The 22,351-nt window shown below is 40.6% G+C and overlaps 3 protein-coding genes and 1 long non-coding RNA gene across 4 annotated transcripts in view; all 4 read right to left on the bottom strand.

The window, feature by feature from the left end:
• Positions 1-132: 132 nt before the first annotated feature.
• On the bottom strand, positions 133-1,436 carry LOC117505080 (protein mono-ADP-ribosyltransferase PARP15-like). Its single transcript, XM_034164607.1, has 2 exons — positions 1,369-1,436; positions 133-639 (listed from the first exon to the last, which is right to left on the bottom strand). Exons 1-2 carry the CDS (start codon positions 1,430-1,432, stop codon positions 353-355), a joined length of 351 nt encoding a protein of 116 aa, XP_034020498.1. The 5' UTR covers positions 1,433-1,436; the 3' UTR covers positions 133-352.
• Positions 1,437-9,803: 8,367 nt separating this feature from the next.
• Positions 9,804-15,911, bottom strand: LOC117504771 (protein mono-ADP-ribosyltransferase PARP14-like). Its single transcript, XM_034164270.1, has 6 exons — positions 15,849-15,911; positions 15,533-15,694; positions 14,769-14,993; positions 11,714-11,762; positions 9,970-10,116; positions 9,804-9,865 (listed from the first exon to the last, which is right to left on the bottom strand). Exons 1-6 carry the CDS (start codon positions 15,909-15,911, stop codon positions 9,804-9,806), a joined length of 708 nt encoding a protein of 235 aa, XP_034020161.1.
• A 1,377-nt stretch (positions 15,912-17,288) lies between these two features.
• LOC117505061 lies at positions 17,289-18,046 on the bottom strand. The gene is made up of 3 exons (XR_004559020.1): positions 18,011-18,046; positions 17,585-17,718; positions 17,289-17,470 (listed from the first exon to the last, which is right to left on the bottom strand). It is a non-coding gene; the product is annotated as an uncharacterized LOC117505061 (long non-coding RNA).
• A 3,715-nt stretch (positions 18,047-21,761) lies between these two features.
• LOC117504770 (protein mono-ADP-ribosyltransferase PARP14-like) overlaps positions 21,762-22,351 on the bottom strand; it is a 38,008-nt gene continuing 37,418 nt past the window's right edge. Inside the window, exon 24 of the mRNA XM_034164269.1 lies at positions 21,762-22,069. Coding sequence (XP_034020160.1) covers positions 21,783-22,069 — 287 coding nt within the window. The 3' untranslated portion in view covers positions 21,762-21,782. The remainder of the gene's footprint in view (positions 22,070-22,351) is intronic.

Here is a 22,351-nt window from a genome sequence, read left to right as displayed (position 1 = left end):
ACTTTAATATGGGCTGAGGGCTTGTTATACAGAGCTTGAATTATTTAATAAAACTATCCTGAAATCCAAATTTCCTCAAAACGTAATATAGGAAGGACCATCTTACAAGGATGGATTTGATTTTATCTTTAGGTAAATGATTTAAAATGTGCAATATTCTTCTTATATTATCTGAGGTTTGTCTATGATGAATAAACCCAGTCTGATCAGTATCAATAATGTCAGGTAGTAATATTTCCAGTCTCCGTGCAATAATAAAAGGTTTCCACATCTCACTTACTGCCTGCAGCAGCAGAGAGAGCAGGTTGTACATATATGTGTGTCTGTGTGTGTGTCAGTTTGTCCCTGATGGTCACTTGAAGGTGATGAGATAGTCTGGGTACGCTTGGTCATCATGGAACACCACAAACATGTTGGGGCTCTCTAAGTTATCCACCACGCTGTCGTACAGGTCATGTGGCTGCAGGGTGTTGCGAGGTGGAGGCACTTTCATGGTGTTCTGTCCCAGGGTGTAGCTACCAGTCAGGACTCGGGCCACAAACATCAGCTGGGAACCATCAACAGCTGTTTTAGAGTAGATGGGGTTGGCTGAGTACCCGGCGCTGACAGCAAAGTATGTTCCAAAACCGCACAGAGTCCCTGAAAATGTGAGCAAATTTGAAAATAGGATAGGTGGAGAAAAAACCTACAAGCACAATAAAGGGACAAGCATAGTTTTAGTTGTCATCTTTCATCATTTACTAATAAAGAGAGGGACAGGACCACCATCATGTTGACTCGGGTTAACAATCAAAGACATCATTTAACCTCTGTATGCACCACTCTGCATTTAATCCTTAGTGATTGACCTCATGTCTTTTTCTGGTTCTCTCTCTCAGCCCCAACCAGTCCCAGCAGAAGACTGCCCCATGTGCTGCTCATAGGGGTTGTTTTGATCGTTGGGGTTTTTTCTGTAATTATTGTATGGCTTTTGCCTTACAATATAAAGCGCCTTGGGGCAACTGTTTGTTGTGATTTGGCGCTATATAAATAAATTGATTTGATTTGATTTTAACCTGTGCCTGATTGGTTTATTTATTTATGGGATTACTCAAAGAAGAAAAATTACTGAATATGTTTGGTTTCTCCTTGAAATTATTTGTTTAAAAGTGTGGTCCAGGGTTGGTGATAATTGTGGAAATAGGGAAAAAGCTAGAAAATAGCAAAATTACTAAGAAGACTCGTCGTTTAATCACCAACAAGCTGAAAAGTATCAACCTGCAGCCCTGACAATGTCCAATATTTGGGAAGTCTGTGCTAAACAGGTGTTACAAACAGAAAATCTTTCAGTGTTGCATGCTGGATCCAGAATATACTGGACGTAGTTACCATTTTGCCCAGCGTAGCGCCTGTTGAACCCAGTTTTCATGATGGCGTGCAATTGTCTCCACATGTTCCGTGGTAGAGAAATTTTTCAACTCTGCCCCTAAGCTGAGCGTTTTTCTCAGGCAATGCGTTTCTTCTGCACTTCATACGCCTGTCGCAGATGGACATTCTGCAAACGCTCAATCTATCAAGAATGAAGAATGAAGAATGTTGCTTTTTAAAAGAACTAATCTTTTTTTTTTTGCAGTCAACAAGTCATCTTGATCTGTTTTCACTATACAGTCATGTACAACCATTTCAGGCCACATTTATTGTTATGGCTGATAACTGTGTCTTGCGAACTGACCAGTACATCTAAAATGAGTACAAACATACAACTGTGACTGTCTGCTGGGACAACTCTGTGTCTCAGAAATTTAATGTTGCCAACAGTGTCAAACAAGGCAGGCTGTTATCACCAAGAATCTTTAATATTTATATGAGTGATTTGCACATATTGTTAATGTGACCTGAACGTGGTGGCTCATGAGGTGGTAAAAGACTTATCAAGTTCTGCTATGCAACAGTTGTTATGGGTATGTGAAAATTTTAGTCTACTACATAATGTCTTTAATTCCACTAAGTCCACATCTAGTTCTGAAGCCAAATGGGGTCAAAAACATTGGATCCTATTCTTTATCTGGCAACCAGCTACAATTTGTAACAAAAGATGAACACCTTGGTGTATGGCTCGAAGCTGATGGATTTACGAGGCGTGATTGTACAAGACAGTTAAGGAAAATTAAAGACTCTTACAGACTAAAAAGACATTTGCGGAAAGTGGTGTTAATTCTAATGTGCCAGAACACTCCAGTGGCTGGAAATTCTGGTAAAAGATTTTATATGTGTGATATCTACATTGTAGGTTTTAATGTTTTAAATACTAATAGGGTGTTTGCCTTTTATTCTTGTTGACCAATTGAGGTGCTAGTGACCTCTTGTGGAGTTTGTTTTAAATCGCAGGATAGCTGTTAGTTCTTGGTCTCTCTCTCTCTCTCTCTCTGTATATATATATATATATATATATACATGTGTGTGTTGTTTATAAAAAAGAAAAATTTCCATGTACTTCTGTGAATCTTGTGTTTGCAATAAAACTGATTGAATTGCACTGAAGGTTGCTTTTTAAAAAGGGAGTTATAACTTGATATGTTTACTAAAAAAGGTAGAGGAAAAAAACACATTTAATTTTTTAATAGGAATGTTCAAACATTTCAAATTATTTTTGAATTGCTTGATACGTCTGTTGAGCTGTTGGCCATTTCTATCAAAATTCTTAAACGTGCACTTTTATAATTGTACAAGACAGAAAATTTGAGAAATTTCTCCCTTTTACAGAAACTTCTTTATAGTGCTGGAGCTAAGGCTAAGATCATGCGTTTTTTGGGTTAAAAGCATGAAACTTGGCACAGTTATAGAGTGACCCAGGTGAATATTTCTGGATATGGATACATTCTGGCAGAGCCCCCTGGCGGCCACAGCTGGAACTACAAGTGCGCCCATCGAAATAACACTACTTCAGTAAATAATCACGTTATATATATGTAAATTATATACTAAATACATAATAAGACTAGTTTGATAATACCAAGTATATCAGAGTAAGTTTAGGTAATGAATCACAATGAATTAGGAGGTCTGTCCAAAAGTAACAGACCTTTTATTTTTTTCAAAAACTATATGGATTTGAATCACGTGTGATTGCATCAGACAAGCTTGAACCTTCGTGCGCATGCGTGAGTTTTTCCACGCCTGTCGGTTGCGTCATTCGCCTGTGGGCAGGCTTTGAGTGAGCACTGGTCACCCCCTCCCGTTGGATTTCTTTTGTATGAGAACTTGCTGAGAGACTGCCGCTTTGCTCCATGAAATTTTTTTCAGAAACTGATAGAGACAGGCAGTTGGAAACCATTCGATAGATTCAGTTGGATATCGGTGAAGATTCTGTTGGCGTCACGCGGATTATGGACTGTTTAAACCTTTTTAAAGATGGCCAACAGCGGCGGGGCGCGGCGCGCCGAGCGGCCATTCGACAGGCTGGATCGACCAGATCATTTCTAAACTGAACGCTGTGTTGATCCGGGACATCATGTGACTACCACAGAAATGGCAACAGAGCTGGACATAGCACTTTTGCGGCACATTCCACTGTTACAGGAGATTTTGTAATGAACGATGTGCGGAGGATTTTGCGTGTCGGCACGAAACAGCTCAGGACACGCAGCAAAAAAAAAAAAACACCTCCATGTTGAAAACCATTCAGAAGATTTCAGACGGCGTTCGATGACTTTCAGTCGAGTGAGTAATCCGAGGAAATTGTGTAACAGCTGGACATGCCCCAACATGTCCTGTGAGACTTCACAGACGGAGGTGTTTTTTTGCTGCGCGTCCTGAGCTGCTTCGTGCCGACGTGCGAAATCCCTCCGCAACATCTTTCATTACAAAATCTCCTGTAACCAGTGATGCCGGGTTACTCTAATTTAACCACTTTTTTTAGTAACGAGTAATCTAACGCATTAATCTTTCCAAATCAGTAATCAGATTAAAGTTACTTCTCCAAGTCACTGTGTGTTACTATTATTTTTGGCATTGTGGGTCGACAGCAGCATTAAACTTGGTCTGTGGGCAGGGGGCCGGGGTTCGACTGACTGCCCACTTTAAGCGAGCTGTGAGCTTTTCATCAGCTACGACTGTCCTCACCTCTTTAAGGGCGGTGAAACAGCACACCTGCACGGAGCTTTACAAAGACATTTTTATGCTTTATTTTCTCCTTTATTTAGAATTCTGAGCTGAGCCGCTCTGTATCGTCTCGTTAAAAACAGCTGATCCTCCGCGACGCATCAACAAACTATTTTCCACTCAAATGCACCTAAACTCTCTTTCTGAGGACCACATGATGTGAAAACGCAATAAAACTTCTTACCTGTAATCTGGTCATGTTTTCTGCATAAATAAATGTTATCCATTCTTTGTGCTCAAACGCCAAAGCCAGGGGCGAATCCAGATGGAATGGGGGCGTGGGGCAAGGATGTGCCCCCTCCCCCACAACACCCCTAGATTAAAGGTACAGTTTTGAAGCTGTTTTTTACTACAACTACTAATACTACTTAAAATAATAATAATTTTGACAAGTAAATGTTTATAGAGAATTTAAATGTTAGAAAAACGTTTAGAATTTAATAGTTACATTTATAAACAATGTAGGTTAGAAATTGCAAGTTTACTGTTACAGTGCTGTCAACAGTTAAATATGAGGTCAAGAAAGATTATTTTACTTTTATAAAACAAGTATTTATTTTCATTGAAGTCAAGAAAGGGTGACTATAAAGTGAGTTTTGGTTAAAACAGGTATTGTCATGTTGAGGTGGCAGAGGGTTGTTGTAAGCGGCTGGGGAAAGTAACTAAAAAAGTAACTAAGTTACTTTTTCAAGGCGTAATCAGTAATTGGATACTTTTTTCAAAGTAACTGTGGCAACACTGCCTGTAACAGTGGAATGTGCCGCAAAGTGCTATGTCCAGCTCTGTTGCCATTTCTGTGGTAGTCACATGATGTCCCGGATCAACACAGCATTCAGTTTAGAAATGATCTGGTCGATCCAGCCTGTCGAATGGCAGCTCGGCACGCCGCGCACCCTCCGCCGCTGTGGGCCGTCTTTAAAAAGGTTTTAACACTCCTTAATCCGGTGTGACGCCGACAGAATCTTCACTGAAATCCATGTGAATCTTTCGAATGGTTTCCAACTGCCTGTCTCTAACAGTTTCTGAAAAAATTTCATGGAGCAAAGCGGCAGTCGCTCAGTCAGTTATCAGACAAAAGAAATCCGACGAGAGGGGTGGACCAGTGCTCACTCAAAGCCTGCCCACAGGCGAATGACGCAACCGACAGGCGTGGAAAAACTCACGCATGCGCACGAAGGTTCAAGCTTGGCTGATGTAATCACACGTGATTCAAATCCATATAGTTTTTGAAAAAATAAAAAGGTACGATACTTTTGGACAGACCTCGTACAAATCGATCCAGTCCTTTGGGGCTGCCTCGCAGACGCCATACGAGGGAGCATGAGTTGCTCCTGAGGTTAATCTATCTTAAACCTAATAAGCTACTTATAAATCCAAACACCTCTCTGTGTTGACTGCCAAAACAAAAAAATACACACACACTAAATCGGCATAAGGCACCGTTTGACTGGGGGGCTAACCTATGTTTGAAAGCAGTTTCCTTCACAGTTGCAAAGTGCAGTGCACTTCAGCTGGGCTTTGCTGCATTTACTTAGACCCCTGCAAGATTTCTTGCACTTGCAGTGTATCAGCTCATAGCACATTTCATGTGCCTGTTGAAGAGTGGTCCATCTTGGTATCCACTTTCTATTAGTTTTCATTCCATACCCAGCCATACAGTGATGGACCTTGGCAGTTGTGGTTCATTCTTTAATGACTGGACCCCATATATGTCCTGCTACGAAAGCTGCTCTCAGAATGTGCTGCTTTAATGCTGCTTGTGTTGGAGGAATGCCTTCAAGAGATTAGATTTCCTAGAGAACATATGCTGCCTTGCATCATTGACACTGGAAAGCTCACTTGGGCGATCATACCAGAGTACAACAAATCTCTCGACTAGACACAGAGAGGCTTCAGTCAGCTCCTCTGCAGATGCCAGAGACAAGAAAGCTTTTTGTAACATCAGGATAGGCTTCCATGTATCCCGTGCACTTTTCTTGCCCTTTCAGCAAAGAATGATGTCATGTCACAGCCACTGAATGCATGGAAAAACAACAATGCCTGTGCTTGGATATGGAAAGAGCACCAGCCCCAATCTCATGGATTGCTATGTACCTCTGAGTTTTCCCTGTGCCAGAGGAGATCCACAATTCAGGAACTCCAAATCTGTGGAAGAAAGCTACTGCAAGAATGACAACATCAGTGTCAGCTGTTCTGATCATGATACTGCATGACCTTTTCTGGCAGCATCCAATACATGCAGGCATTAGGCGTGTGTCAGCCTCCTCATGCGAAGATGGCTCTAACATTTCTTATCTGTTACTGCTGAATTGCAGATCACATTTTTGTTCACTGTGCAGAGAATCTGCTTGTTGAGAACAAGGACAACTTGTTTTTCTTGATTGGCTGCATTATAGACTTGGACTGAGGAAACTAACCACTCAGCAACATATGCCTCATACTGTTGCTGACCCACTTGTGTGGGCTCAGTGGACCAGAAGGACCTGGGATTGGATCATCAATTATCTTAAATGACATAATGAAACTTCAACCTCCTTAATGTTGTAACTATATAGCTCTATATAGGCCTACATTTGACAATAAATGTTACTAAACTGGAATGGTTATAAATGAACAGTATAGATGTAGCCACTAATAACACCTATCAAACAGTTGACAAGACATCCACCATAAAATGATGGCCAAGTGCATTTCCCTGGTGAGAATTACTGAAAACATAAAACCACTGGTGACCACCCACAGTGGAAATCGCAGCAATTCACCAGTACTTATTCTATAATGTCTCTCAATGTGGTTTTATTTATATTTGCATATAATATTACCAAGTTGTATTATAATAAAATATGTAATATTATCATGATGATTGTTAATATTAACAAAATACAGTGACTGTTGGTATTTGTTGGCTATCATTAAAACATTAATAAACTTACAGTGGCCACCAGGGCCTAAATATTATAAACAACCTATCCTACTGTAGTCACTGTTTCCTCTGTAAATATACTAAATGCAAAACCTAAACCAGCATCACAATCAGAAATCTGACAATATCTATGGCATCGCCTATTTCTTTAAATATTAGTTCCAGTTGTGGCCACCAGGGGGCTCTGCCAGAATGTATCCATATCCAGAATATTCACCTGGGGTCACTCAATAACTGTGCCAAGTTTCATACTTTTAACCCAAAAACGCACGATCTTAGTACCGGGCTAGCCTTAGCTCCTGCACTATTAATTGAGATGAAGGCTGACAAGGTCAGATAGGATGAGATGACATAAGAAGGAACTACTGATAACCTTGAAGGAAATAATTTATAATACCAGCAAGTTAGAGAATGTGTGTGATAATGAATACTACACTGCTATTAATTTATTCATTTATGATTCCATACTGTCTTTATACAATCAGTAAATATGTTTTACAGTGAAGCTGCCTACCTTTACGACATGTTTTGCCACCGTTTGCAGCAAAGGCCGTCTTCACTGTGCAGTACTCTGCAGAGGAAGGCTGCAGAGGAACCACTTTCAAATTTCACCGGCGCTCATGTTGTCCCAGTACAGGGGAATAGGGAAGTCTGGAAATATTGGCACATAGGTCAAAGTTTAATAAAAACACCTCATGTACAAGTTAAAAAGGAAATCAGACTTTTCCTAAATGTTGTTACAATTGGATTTATTTAATATGTTGTCACACAGTCATTCATAATCATCAAAGTCCAAAATTGCATTTCAAACTCTAGTTTTTGAACCCCATGACATTGTTTATGACAATCAGGTCGTAATGCTGACATTACGGCCCATCTGAGTCCCCTGAAGTAGCCTCTCATTTGTCATTCCAACGGTACCCAAGGATCGTCCAAAGAGTCCTGGTACCAAAACATACAGTCATCACCTTAGTTCACTAGTTACAGTCCAAGTCTTACAACTATACAGTAAGACAGGATGCACCAAGACCCAAAAGACATGACGAACACCTCATAAGATCATCTCAGGTGCCTCTCAATCACAAAGGCCAAAGTTCAACACTTTTGCTACATACAGATCTACTTCTGATAGCCAAGTCCAAGAAGTCATTGAAACCCTGCATCTTGTGTTGTAGAAGTTTGGGACTGTGGAGATAATTAACATGAAACTTGAACCATATTCAATGATAAACAACATAATCATTTATTTTAAGAGTTAAGTTATTAACCTGGTAGATTCAGAAGTCTTTTCAGCTTTCTTGTCTGTCCCATTCTTTGGGCCTCCATCTTCGTAAGATCCACATTCCAGTGGATGCCCTGTTCATCCACTATTCCACCCAAAACTTTATCATTTTCCAGGTTGTGATTGGCTGCCTTGGGGAGCCTTTCCCAATGTCGCCATGTCCCTGGATGCACCAGGCTATGAGGTTGTAGAGCTCTTCCTCCTTCTTGCCTCTCACCTCTTTCTTGAGGATGGTGTGCACCTTGACATGAATCATCTGCCTCACCTGGTTGACATCATCTTTTAATCCACTCACCACCCATCTACCTTCACCAGACTGCTCTGTTCAACATGCAAGCCCATGGTCTCCATCATCTGGGCTAGATTGTTTCAGATCGTCCTGACTGAAGCCTGCAAGATCATCGGTACTGAAGGTTTCTCTGAGGAACTGAGTCTGATATAGCTGTTTCAGCTGGGTCATGGCATTATCAACATCCTTTCTGCATAAACCCAAGATCAGAAAGACGGACTGCTGAATTGGAGAACGGATGTGCAAAATGCTTGGGTCCAATTTTATTGGGGGTGGAGGCTGGTGTTGCTGGGTAAGAGGCAACTGAGGCACTGATTCTGCAGGATGTATAAGGTGAACAGGGAAACAAAAATCAGTGATTGGAACGCAGCATAATCGTGATAGGTTTTTAAAGAGCACTAAAGCTCACCTGGTGGATTACATCAGAAGGAAACAGCTGCATTGCTTTCTTTTTAAACGCTAGAAAAACATTGATCAAAGACAAAACGATGCGGATGTTGCAGAGGCAACGCAGTGTAGAGGAGAACGTGATGGCGTGGATTGCTCGGAGGATAGCGTCTGCTACAACATCAGGCTGCAGTTCACCAGCTCCTGTCAATACAAAATGTTTGATTATTATTTTTTTAACTATCAGAATAACTGCCACTGATCCTGGCAGGGGGTGCCGCTGATTAATGGCACTGGTCCAACACCGCGTCTGATCCAATATTTAAAAGATTTTTTTTTTTATTATTTCTTTGTAATATTTAAGAATGTTTCACAACATGATTAAAACATCCATTAAGTTAACATTACAACTATTTAAATATGTAGCCTTACAAAAAAACCCCAAACTATTATGACATTAAAGCTGATTTTGTTCCAACTGAGCCTTTGACATTGAGCTTTGAGACCTGAAATTTATAGTGTCAGTGCAATATTTACCGGCACAGATGGCAGGAATGGCCACAGACCTGAGCCCGTTGGCCTCACAGCACTGAAGGATGCCATACCACTTGCTTAATAATGACTGCATCTCGTTCTCCGCTCACATGAAAAATGGTTTTGCAAGGGAACTGGCCAGGTGCAGAGGCAAAAATCTGTCCACCGTTCTTTTTTGCTACTGAAATAAAAAAACAACAGGAGTAAGAAATCATGAAGTGGAGTTTTAACAACTGACTGCTTTTTTCTCACCTGCTTTCAGCCTGCTCCACCACTGGTCCAGCTTTTGCTAATATGGCCTTGCATACATCTGCAGGAAAAAAAACAATTAATAGCACTTGCAGTCTTTCTGCCCGCTGGGATGTTCAACCAAAACTCTCCACCAGACAGTCACAGACTGCTGCTCTCACCGACCTGTGTTAAAGTTAGAGAAGTCTGTCGTGTTCACGACAACATCTGTTGTCTCGTTGCTGATGTCACCAAATGCCAGCTGGAGTTTGACTCCATCTGGCACCGTTATCGTGATTTCATCGAGGTTGCCTGTGACAGACTTGAAAATCGCTAAGAAAGAACACAGAGAGTGTTATAGCCAGTCACCAGATCTTATCTTTTATACTCTACTGATTAAATACAACCCCTGGCAAAAATGATGGAATCACCAGCCTCGGAGGATGTTCATTCAGTTGTTTAATTTTGTAGAAAAAAAGCAGATCACAGACATGACACAAAACTAAAGTCATTTCAAATGGCAACTTTCTGGCTTTAAGAAACACTATAAGAAATCAAGAAAAAAGATTGTGGCAGTCAGTAACGGTTACTTTTTTAGACCAAGCAGAGGAAAAAAATATGGAATCACTCAATTCTGAGGAAAAAATTATGGAATCACCCTGTAAATTTTCATCCTCAAAACTAACACCTGAATCAAATCAGATCTGCTCGTTGACATTGACCCTATGCCATGACATTGACCCTACGTGTCTTTTTGCAAGGAATGTTTTTGCAGTTTTTGCTCTATGGCAAGATGCATTATCATCTTGAAAAATGATTTCATCATCCCCAAACATCCTTTCAATTGTCCAAAATATCAACGTAAACTTGTGCATTTATTGATGATGTAATGACAGCCATCTCCCCAGTGCCTTTACCTGACATGCAGCCCCATATCATCAATGACTGTGGAAATTTACATGTTGTCTTCAGGCAGTCATCTTTATAAATCCACTGGAACGGCACCAAACAAAAGTTCCAGCATCATCACCTTGCCCAATGCAGATTTGAGATTCATCACTGAATATGACTTTCATCCAGTCATCCACAGTCCACGATTGCTTTTCCTTAGCCCATTGTAACCTTGTTTTTTTTCTGTTTAGGTGTTAATGATGGCTTTCGTTTAGCTTTTCTGTATGTAAATCCTATTTCCTTTAGGCGGTTTCTTACAGTTCGGTCACAGACGTTGACTCCAGTTTCCTCCCATTCGTTCCTCATTTGTTTTGTTGTGCATTTTTCGATTTTTGAGACATATTGCTTTAAGTTTTCTGTCTTGACGCTTTGATGTCTTCCTTGGTCTACCAGTATGTTTGCCTTTAACAACCTTCTCATGTTGTTTGTATTTGGTCCAGAGTTTAGACACAGCTGACTTTGAACAACCAACTTTTGCAACATTGCATGATGATTTACTCTCTTTTAAGAGTTTGATAATCCTCTCCTTTGTTTCAATTGACATCTCTCGTGTTGGAGCCATGATTCATGTCAGTCCACTTGGTGCAACAGCTCTCCAAGGTGTGTTCACTCCTTTTTAGATGCAGACTAACGAGCAGATCTGATTTGATGCAGGTGTTAGTTTTGGGGATGAAAATTTACAGGGTGATTCCATAATTTATTCCTCAGAATTGAGTGATTCCATATTTTTTTCCTCTGTTTGGTCTAAAAAAGTAACCATTACTGACTGCCACAATCATTTTTCTTGATTTCGTATAGTGTTTCTTAAAGCCAGAAAGTTGCCATTTGAAATGATTTTAGTTTTGTGTCATGTCTGTGATCTGCTTTTTTTCTACAAAATTAAACAACTGAATGAACATCCTCCGAGGCCGGTGATTCCATAATTTTTGCCAGGGGTTGTAGATGTACATCTGAGAAGGTCCTGACTGCACGAACGTACCTTGGCTTTCTTGGTTTAAACTGAAGTGTCTGTAGACCTCATGGTAGAACTGTAAATACAAACAGCACAATTCAACTAAATTTGGAAAGCTAGGCATTGCATAATGCCTACATGCTAAAGACACTTGTCCAGTGTTAATTAAAGGTACAGTGCCACTGGGGTTTTTGAGAGAAGACGCTATGACCAACATTTCATAAATTTGTAAGTGATTTACAAGAAATCGTATGGATGTTAATGTAAAATGGGTCACAGCTAATCTCAAAACCTCACGCATGCACACACGCGTCCCCCTGTAGTTAATTTGCATGACAGCGATGAAGGAAAACACAATATTCACTGTGGAATTTTGCCCTAGATAGATAATGTCCTCTTCATTAAAATGAGCTGTAATTTTACAACATTTTACAAAAATAAACCTACATTAATATTTGGATTTTTAAACTAAGTTTTCTCAGTTTAGTGAAATTTGAAAGGCATAATACTTGTATTAATTAATTAATAATTAATTAATTATTTATTTTTTAGTTTGAGGTTTACAGTATTTGCATAAGAATTTGTACTGCTGAGATAAAAAATGAATATGTAAAAAAACAAACAAACAAACAAAAAAAACAACAAAAAAGTCATTGCCTTAGCCAATAAGCCGGTGAACTGGTTGTATGTAATGTGTAGCCATTGGCTGCTATTAAAGCCTCCAACCATTGTTACCAATTTTTTCTGGAAGACTAAAAGCAAATTTTTTCAAACTCATTATTTCAATTTTGACTTGCTTTTGTGACTTTTGTTCAGATGACTCGATAAGTAACGTGGTCATAATATACCTTTTTATATGTATAGGTTTGGCAGACGCATTTATTTAAACCTACCTAATCATCAGGAGGAAGTGCAAATCCGAATTTGTAGTAATAATAATAATAATAATAATAATTATAATAATGTATACTTTACAGTCCCTCCAGGAATTTCAGCTTTTGCAACCACCAGAAGTAGCAAATTTGAAGCATGAACACTTCATTAAGAAATCTGCCATAATTCTTGTTGGTGTCACATTAATATTTATGAACTCACGTCTTAGTGTGAAGGGCAAAGTCTACAAGATAGTAATGAAAACCAGCTATCTTGTACTGAATAGTGCGTGAAGAAAAAAAACAGGCGGTAGACCTGAAGATACTGTGATTTTGTTTGGAGTGATGAGGATGGACAGTATGAGGAATGAACATATCAGAGGAATAGCAGAGGTTGGACGGTTTGGACGACAAAGTCAGAGAGGAGAGACTGAGGATGGTTTGGGACATGCAGAGGAGGGAATCAGGGTATATAGGGAGAAGGATGCGGATGGAGCTATTAGGCAGGAGGAGAAGAGGAGGATAAAGAGGAGGTTTCTGGATGTGCTGAGGAGGTTGGTGAGACTGAGCAAGAAGCAGAGGACAGGGTGAGATGGAAACAGATGATCTGATGTGGTGTCCCCTAACGGGAGCAGCCCAAAGACAGAGAGGAATGTTTTTGTGTCAACTTTTTTAGCAACAAGGAAACAAGTTGCTATTCAAGAATACCAACACATAAGTGTTCAAGTAGTAATCCAAGTTTTATAAGGATGCACGTGAGGTGAAAATATACTCAAAAATATAAACGCAACACTTTTGGTTTTGCTCCCATTTTGTATGAGATGAACTCAAAGATCTAAAACGTTTTCCACGTACACAATATCACCATTTCCCTCAAATATTGTTCACAAACCAGTCGAAATCTGTGATAGTGAGCACTTCTCCTTTGCTGAGATAATCCATCCCACCTCACAAGTGTGCCATATCAAGATGCTGATTAGACACCATGATTAGTGCACAGGTGTGCCTTAGACTGCCCACAATAAAAGGCCACTCTGAAAGGTGCAGTTTTGTTTTACTGGGGGGGAATACCAGTCAGTATCTGGTGTGACCACCATATGCCTCATGCAGTGCAACACATCTCCTTCGCATCATCTGTGAAGAGAACACCTCTCCAACGTGCCAACGCCAGCGAATGTGAGCATTTGCCCACTCAAGTCGGTTACGACGACGAACTGGAGTCAGGTCGAGACCCCGATGAGGACGACGAGCATGCAGATGAGCTTCCCTGAGACGGTTTCTGACAGTTTGTGCAGAAATTCTTTGGTTATGCAAACCGATTGTTTCAGCAGCTGTCCGAGTGGCTGGTCTCAGACGATCTTGGAGGTGAACATGCTGGATGTGGAGGTCCTGGGCTGGTGTGGTTACATATGGTCTGCGGTTGTGAAGCTGGTTGGATGTACTGCCAAATTCTCTGAAACGCCTTTGGAGATGGCTTATGGTAGAGAAATGAACATTCAATACACGAGCAACAGCTCTGGTTGACATTCCTTCTGTCAGCATGCCAATTGCACGCTCCCTCAAATCTTGCGACATCTGTGGCATTGTGCTGTGTGATAAAACTGCTCCTTTCAGAGTGGCCTTTTATTGTGGACAGTCTAAGGCACACCTGTGCACTAATCATGGTGTCTAATCAGCATCTTGATATGGCACACCTGTGAGGTGGGATGGATTATCTCAGCAAAGGAGAAGTGCTCACTATCACAGATTTAGACTGGTTTGTGAACAATATTTGAGGGAAATGGTGATATTGTGTATGTGGAAAAAGTTTTAGATCTTTGAGTTCATTTCATACAAAATGGGAGCAAAACCAAAAGTGTTGCGTTTATTTTTGTTGAGTGTATTTCATACTGCAAGGAACAAGCTCAAAATGAGCAACTGCCTTTTGGAAACGAGTCTCAAAATATGCCACTGTCATTTGATGTATGGGGAGAAAAACAACATTTTAATAAAAAGTTGGTAAACACTTAATATAATAGAGGGGATTCCTATCGGCAAACATTTTTTTTTTTGCAGCATTATTAAGAATTCATGTTTTTTTGTTTTTTTTATGGAACTTTTTGGCAGTTTTCCTAATCTTTGATTTGCTTATGCATTAAGTGTGGAAAAATGTGACATGTACAAATGTATCAATAAAAGGTAAAGAAAAGTGGTACAGTAAAAATGCTCACCTCCTCTGAGTCGGGATAATCTTCTTTAATGACTATACGGATATTGGAAACAGTACCATGGTTTTGGGATGACACAAACTGGATAATTTTCTCCTTTAACACTCTAATAGCTTCTGTCTGTGGGATCATGAGAGATATTCCTGGTCCGATGACTGGAAAGGCCACAGAAATGCAGCCCTGCTGTCTGCAGAGGTCCAGACATTTCCTGAGCCCGTCTCCCAGTGCCTACAGAGAAATCACAGCTTCAGGATTATGAAGTGTTTGGACCCAGATGCAGTCCAGGAATGACTCTCAGGCCCTCGACAGACAGACAGGACGCACAGGCAGGAGATGAATACAGGAAAAGCAGGACTGGCAGAGGGGACTCAACAGCAGCATGCGATAAAGTGGAGACGCCGACAATGAACCAGTAAACTAGCATGTGAGAACCAGGGAGAGATAAACTGGTGCAGTGCATGTATTAGCAGACTACAGTATTAGAGAAAAAAAGTAAACATTCAAAGAATATATATATATATGAAGGCAAAAATAAATGAATAAAAATAAAAAACATTTAATTTCTTCCTCAAAAAATATTCCTTAGGGTTTGACTTGAACCTGACTGTCATCGTAGGGGGTGTATTACAGTGTTTCTCCACAGCCTCATTCCGTTTTGCCAAACCATAACCGTACTGACTTGTCCCCTTCTCCGTATGAACATATGAACAAAAGGCTTTTGGGCATCAGCGAGAAGACCTTGATTTTGAATCCTGTGTTCACTGTACCTGCACACTCAGCCCTTTAGCTCCGTCCCATGACAGGCATTCAATGAAGTAGATCTTGGAGCAACTCAGTGACGAAGGTCCACTAAGCTGCAAAACATCACCAGGGGCAAGGCGACATTTCTTTGCGACTTTGTCAAACTGGCTTTGATTGCTGAAGATTTGCTCAACAGACATTTGCCGATTTTAGTAGAGGTGAGTTGCTTCTTGAGCATGGGGGCCACTAACCCATCCACCTGTGGAAATGATGTGAAAAATAATGAGTGGTGGATGCATCATTCAGAATAGAACGGAATAGAGTGGAAGACTGTAATCTGACCTGCTCGTCCACCACACTCCCGAGCTTGAACTCCAGGCTTACATTGCTTGCTGCCACATTCATCCTATTTGATGTGCTGCTTCCATGTCAAAGGTGTGATAGCGACATCTGGTGGTGGATGTGCTGCTTGTTGCTGCATTTGCTGCCACTTGTGCTGCTGCTACTGTCAAAGGTGTTGTGCCGCCCTCTGGTGGTTGTTGTATTTGGTGCAACATTGCTGACAGCGGTGCTTGCCCTCAGGTCTTCTGGCATGCTGTCCTTTATCATAACGAGGACTTGGCAGGGAGTTCTCAACCAGGTCTTTGCTCATTTTGCCCTTTTCTTGGAAATACTGCTGAGCCCATGGTCCATCTAGAACTAATGTGTCTGATGTCACGCTGCTGAGAGCAGCATTTAGAGCCTGCTGAGTTTCCTGGACTAGACGGCAAGAACCAGATATAAGCACACAAGGATGGGGAATATGTGAGGGTTTCACATCACTTTGGCTGTTTATGCCAATCCAACCCAAGATCTTACAAAAATGGTCAACCATTTGGGGAATTGGCAGGTTCAGTACTTCATGTGCCTCAGTGTGGTTCATCTGGTAGTCATGCAGCAGGTCTTTAAGCTGGTTTACGTCTTCAGTGTAGCCAACCAAAGCTACTTCTGTCCTTGAAGGTCCTGTAGGTCCCGTGGTGTATCTGACGTCCACTCTAAGCTCTGTAGCATTTGCTTTATTTTTTGCTTCATGCAGGATTTCCTTGATTCTGTCTAGATCTGGAGGTATCGCTGCAGCACCCTGTAAATGAAGAGTAACTACAGATATGTCTCTATGAATAATTTTGATAGCTTCATCCAGAACATCAGAGGACAGACTGGACAGAACAAGGTCTGAGTCGAACATCAGAGAAACAGGTTTTCTGAAGCACTGCCGGAAAGTATTCTCATACTTAAATATGGCACCACTGACTGTTATGAAGTACTGCATTGCCTTTGGGAGATCAACTCTCTTTTCCTTCACGTTTTTGATCAGTTCATTTAGTTTTGCTGATCCTGATTCTACCTCCTCATCAGGTCCTTCTAAGATGATCATATCCGACTGGGTTCTCAGAATTTTAACCTGTGGACAGTGTCTCCGCATTTCTTGAAGAAACATTTCTTCTACAAGATTGAACTGCTTCTCCAAAACTGGGCATTCCTTCCTGTTTGGCATGTCCATTTCCAGAATGGCAATTTTCCTCTTCACAATCTCAGTCTCTCCCACAATGACTGGGTAACCGTCGTTACTGTACACTTTTATGGCGTCGGTCACAAAGGACGGGTGTCGCATTATTAGTTTCTCTTTTTCTGGCTCTAACACGTGGTAACAGAGGTAGCTTTCCTTAAACCCGTTGATGACTCGGTCCACCTTTACCTGCCACAAGTCTGCAGAAGTGCCATCATGTCCTCCAGAAACCGTCTTTATGGTCGCCCCTAACCACAAGCTCCTCCTCCTCGACATTGAGCTGGATTGAACAGCCAATTGAAGAGAGCTGTTTCTGTATAAGTTTAAGTGCTTTGAGGTTGTCTCTGAGATAACACAGTAGAAAGAGATCTACATGGAAAGTCTTCTCATGGCCTTCTACACTTGATTCCATGAATTTCTAAAAGACAAGAGCAGTCATGATGAACATCTGTACACTGTTATGCTCTGCATTCTGGACATTTTTGAGATTCCCCCAAACCAGTAATGCCACATTGCGTACAACTTATCTTACCTGTGCTTGACAGCGTGACGCTTGATCCATGGTGTTAGGATTGTTTTGTGGATAGGTACGGTGGACCACAAGACATACCTCACCAGATGGAAGTGAAATAGTGTGAACCTTCCTCTGCAAAACCCTTTCCTGGTCTAGAAATACAAATAACTTTAGGAATGGACCAACATTTAAGAAAACTATAATAATACAATTTATCATATCATTTATTTGTATAGCACTTTTAAAGAAAAATTCAAAGTGTTTCACAAAACCTGTAGCTATAAAAACAAAATAGAACAATAAAATACATCGAAAGTTGTAGTAGCAGTAAATGATAAAAAATGATAATAAATAAATTGAAATAAAAATCACAGCTTAGTAACACACTCTTCGTGAGTACAGGCATCTTGAACATGGAAGAACAGAATAAACAGGATTATTTACCTTCTTTTTCCCTAAAGCAAATCTTATAGATGTTTTCCGCCAACATTGTGATCATCCCACAGTCACCTCCTCCAGAATTTCTTCTTTTCTGAAAGTGCCGTCTGATCTTTTCTTTCTCTCTGTCCATCAGCTTTTTGCTTTCAAAGAACAGTTCATGTTGGTAGTTCTCCATGTTACTTCCAATAGTTTGTCAACTGAAACCCGTTTTAATGTCCAGTGTAGCACTTATGACACACACACACACACTCAAACACAAACTCAGGTGTTATGCTTTACTTTCATTTTTTACTTCCTTCTCTGTTGACGTGCTTGCAAAATGCACACGCCCAGAAGAATACACATCTACCTATTGTGTCTATAATTTCACTGATTGGTGTTCATGTTGTGACACTAATGTTGGTTTTAGTATTTACTGCATGCATTTGTCCACTCCCTTAATAACAATAAATAATAAAAAAGATTAATAATAAAGTGTCTACTTGTGGTATTAAGCAGCATTACCACATCAAACCTCTAGATGTTCTTCTGACACTGAAAATAACAGTGATGACTGATTGAGTAGTTACCAACAAACAAAAGATTGTCACATGTCCAGATCCATTCATCACCCTGCTAACATGTTAATTTGAACGTGACAAGTAGAACCTTTGTCAGTCCTGCTGTTGACCTGAGGTCAGTCTTCAGGAAATGGTGCTGTGACCAGACAGCAGAGGGTGAAGAATCAGCATCTAAATATGAAGACGGGTGTCTTTCTAGGCTGAATAAAGGAACACATTCAGAAGACTTTATTATTCTTTCTCTGCTTTTAATTCATTTTAATTCCACTTAGTCATGAACTGTAATAAGCAGTGGGCAAGCTCCAGGTTGGCAGACCTTCTCTTGGTAAGTTCCAAGAAACTTAAACCTTGGACCCAATCTTCCATGTAGCGCAAAACGCCACATGTGCCATTGGTAGTTTCCATGTGACACGGTTGTCATTTTTGTGTTTGGTGCCTGGATGTTCTCGATCATGATAACACCTGCATTCTTCTGGGTGTGTCAGTTTCAAAATGAGGCGTGTTGAAACTCCAGCACTGTTCAGACTCACCTTTCATAAATAACAGTGTCTTTGGACGCGCTCCCAGTGGGTTTGCGTGATCTCTTCAGTTCATTTTAACACCTGCTGTCATGACAGGAGCAAGCTTGTGTGAATGTGGCTTCAGGAGAACTTGGTGGACCTCAACCCACAGGCATTTTGCCGTGAGACAGAAGTGTGAATCACTGCCACACTGTGCCATCATTACTTGGGACATCCTGTTGACAAACGGGCCCTTGTTACTTAACCCCCTACCACCTGCTTCATGTTGACTTGTCAGTATCTCACAAATAAAAAGTGAAATTTCCATGGGATATACAGGCTTAGAGGGGGTTAAAGTGCTTCTAAGGCAAGTTCATTGACATAATCACTTTTTTTTTAAGTTATTGCACTTTTTGATTGTTTGCTTTCCCAAGAAAAAATGGAGATAAGCCCCTTTCCTTCCACCCATGTTCATACTTTGAATCCTGTGAAATGGTTCCCCTTATCTTTTTTGGCAAAAGTTTCTCTTTTCAGTGGGACTAATAATAGTGTCTTTATGATGACTCAGGACTTGAAAATGTTGTGACTTCTTTACACAGGAACTTCACTTAAAATCAGTCATCTGACTGGGAAACTGGCTTTCCACATTCACACTGACATCGGCTAATTGGTGGCTGTTTTTTGTTGTTGGGTTTTTTTTAATCAGCAGTGACCCTAATTTTCCTGCATAATGATGTGAATTGCTAGCTAGCCAACTTTTACTGACCATGTAGTAAGTGTCAGAAACTCTCACCAGTGTTGCTAGTTAGCTGTCTGTAATTATGAAACTCAGCAGTTCGTTAATCTGATGTGAACATTTCTATTTCACAAAGTCAGCGTCTCAATAATTTCAGAAATTTAATTCTAGAAATATGTAATGCTTGCAGCAGTAAAGCTCATTTAGCTGTGTTTCTCACTTATACTTTTCACTGTCAGGCTGCACAATTTGATGAAAAAGTCACACTATGATTGCCGGTAACCGCATGTTAAATGTGTGGTCTTGTAATTCTGTTTCTCTTGTTGTCAAGGTGTAATGAGCAAAAGCACTGTGGAGTGTACTTTGAAATATTTATTTAACAACTCCAAGTATAACATAAATTGCTGTTATTGCTGTTTGTTGTAGCAATTTCCGCTTTGCGTATTGGGAGGTTTTGTTCTCAGATAGAATTTGAAAACTCAAACACCTAAGTCTGTAAATCTAGATTAAAATCTGATTTGCACAATATAACAATATAATATCTTATCAAGACTTTAATAAGAGCTATTTAGTTTGTAAATGATCAAACCTGAATAACAGAAACTGCAATCCAGTCAAAACCTTAATACAATTTCTATCATGGTATGTTTTTTTGTAAATGGCAATAAATGTACAGTGTTAACTGCTGTTTTGTGACGACGCTCCTCATTAGTACTCTGTGAGCTTCGAACTCATTACTCAGTATTTTAATGAACACTCCAAGACCAGAACCACAAACACACATCCACAGTTCACACAAAGGGGTCACATTTTTACATCTGTTTATTAGTTTTTCTGACTTCATGGGATAATGAGTTGATAGTTTAAAACCCTGTGAACAGTTTTCAGCTGATTTATTGTGCGGCCCGAGCTGCAGTACTTGGAGGTTAAAGATGTTTGATGCTTTTGGGGAATGTGAGTTTTTGCCAGTCGTTTAATTGCCCTGTCACATCATTAACTTGACGCTATCGCTAACATTTCTGCCGTTCCTGTTACCGCTGCCTCCTTGTTGTACTGCAGTCTCAGCCTTTGCTCTCATCCCCACTTGAGAATTCACTTTCAGCCAATATCTTTCCACACTGCTTTTTGAGCCAAGCTTTTACTCTCAGGCTGGTGCCAGTGTCTTGGATGCAGCAACACACGGCACCAGCACAAACTCCCAAACCTGACATGACCAGTCCCAGTTCAATTTAGGGGTGTTTGGGTTTTGTTAACCTGCCTGCACAACTGGCAGTCAGGTCAGGGAGCATGCCACACTACCACGTGTTGCAGAATGTACCTCATTACAGAACCATCTTTGCTCCTGAATTAAAACCTCCCAGGCAGACACACGGTCCATCCCCACTTCCTGGAAGTAGCCACTTATCTGCACAGCCAGGTGAACAAGGGTGTGTCTTTGGCCTTTTCCAGTTGTGGTCCACAACACTGAGGCACCTGCATGCTGGATCATGACCACAGAAAGGCGCCACAGTGCAAGGAACACTTTAGTCATTTTAGTCTCCTTAAGTATCCGTTCAAAGTCATTCCAGTGGTATTGAAGAATTCGCCAAAGAGGCTGAGCACTGAGTCTTCACCTTAGGTCGCTGGTAACCGTGTTAAACTTTTTAACATGTTGACACTTTTTGAAGATTTTGCTTAAAATCTAAAGTACTACCATATGTATTGTAAATTTAAAAACTGCATCAGTAAAATGTGGTGCAGGTATCCAACACTTCCAGTTAAACACAAGGAAACCTTGTTGAACCAGTTTGTGCTTTTTGGCTCTCAGATGCTTTTGCATTTCAGCCTCTGCATATCTACATAGTTCCTTTGTAAATGTCCGACAGTGTCACTGAAATTGTGTTTCAGGTGATCACACAAAGCACAACCATAAGTATGCCTAAAAATGAATGCTGAAAAAGAGACTTTTACTAAAACTTGCATCACTTTGCCTGTAACAGTCACTTGAAGGTGATGAGATAGTCTGGGTATGCTTGGTCATCATGGAACACAACAAACATGGTGGGGTTGTCCAAATTATTCACAGCACTGTCATAGAGGTCATGGGGCTGCTGGGGGTTGCGAGGCGGAAGCACTTTCATGTCCTTATTTCCCAGAGTGTAGGTACCAGCCAGGACACGAACCACAAACATCAGCTGGGAACCACCAGCAGCTGGTTTAGAGTAGGCAGGGTTGGCTGAATAGCTGGCGTCTACTGCAAAATATGTTCCTTGGCCATATGAAGTACCTTAAAATGTGAGAAGATTCACAAATTAAAAAGTAGTGAAGTTAGCACAAAATAAAAATGACAAAACTATTTTAGTTGTGCTCTATCGTCAATTTCTACAAGAAAACACAAGAGGGAACACTGACAAAGCTGGACTTACAGCTAGTCTTAATCACGAAGGTCAGTTTCACCTGCATCTGTTTTTGGTTTGTTAGTAGGATTACAGAAAAACTAATGAACAGGGTTTCTAAAGACTTTGTGAAAAGGTTAGACCTGTCCTGGCATGCATTTCTTAAATTGTTG

The sequence above is a fragment of the Thalassophryne amazonica genome, chromosome 23 (assembly GCF_902500255.1).
Source record: "Thalassophryne amazonica chromosome 23, fThaAma1.1, whole genome shotgun sequence".
Classification (NCBI taxonomy): Eukaryota; Metazoa; Chordata; class Actinopteri; order Batrachoidiformes; family Batrachoididae; genus Thalassophryne; species Thalassophryne amazonica.
Note: the sequence above shows the minus strand (reverse complement) of the source record. Positions and strands in the feature narration are given on the sequence as shown.

Coding starts and splice junctions, on each gene's coding strand:
- LOC117505080 (XM_034164607.1), bottom strand. CDS start 1,432: ATGTGGAGACAATTGCACGCCATCATGAAAACTGGGTTCAACAGGCGC. Junction 640..1,368: donor GCGCTACGCTGGGCAAAATG/GTAACTACGTCC, acceptor TCACATTTTCAG/GGACTCTGTGCGGTTTTGGA.
- LOC117504771 (XM_034164270.1), bottom strand. CDS start 15,911: ATGAATGTGGCAGCAAGCAATGTAAGCCTGGAGTTCAAGCTCGGGAGT. Junction 14,994..15,532: donor CTAAAGGGCTGAGTGTGCAG/GTACAGTGAACA, acceptor ATTTCTCTGTAG/GCACTGGGAGACGGGCTCAG. Junction 11,763..14,768: donor ATTATCCCGACTCAGAGGAG/GTGAGCATTTTT, acceptor TTGTATTTACAG/TTCTACCATGAGGTCTACAG.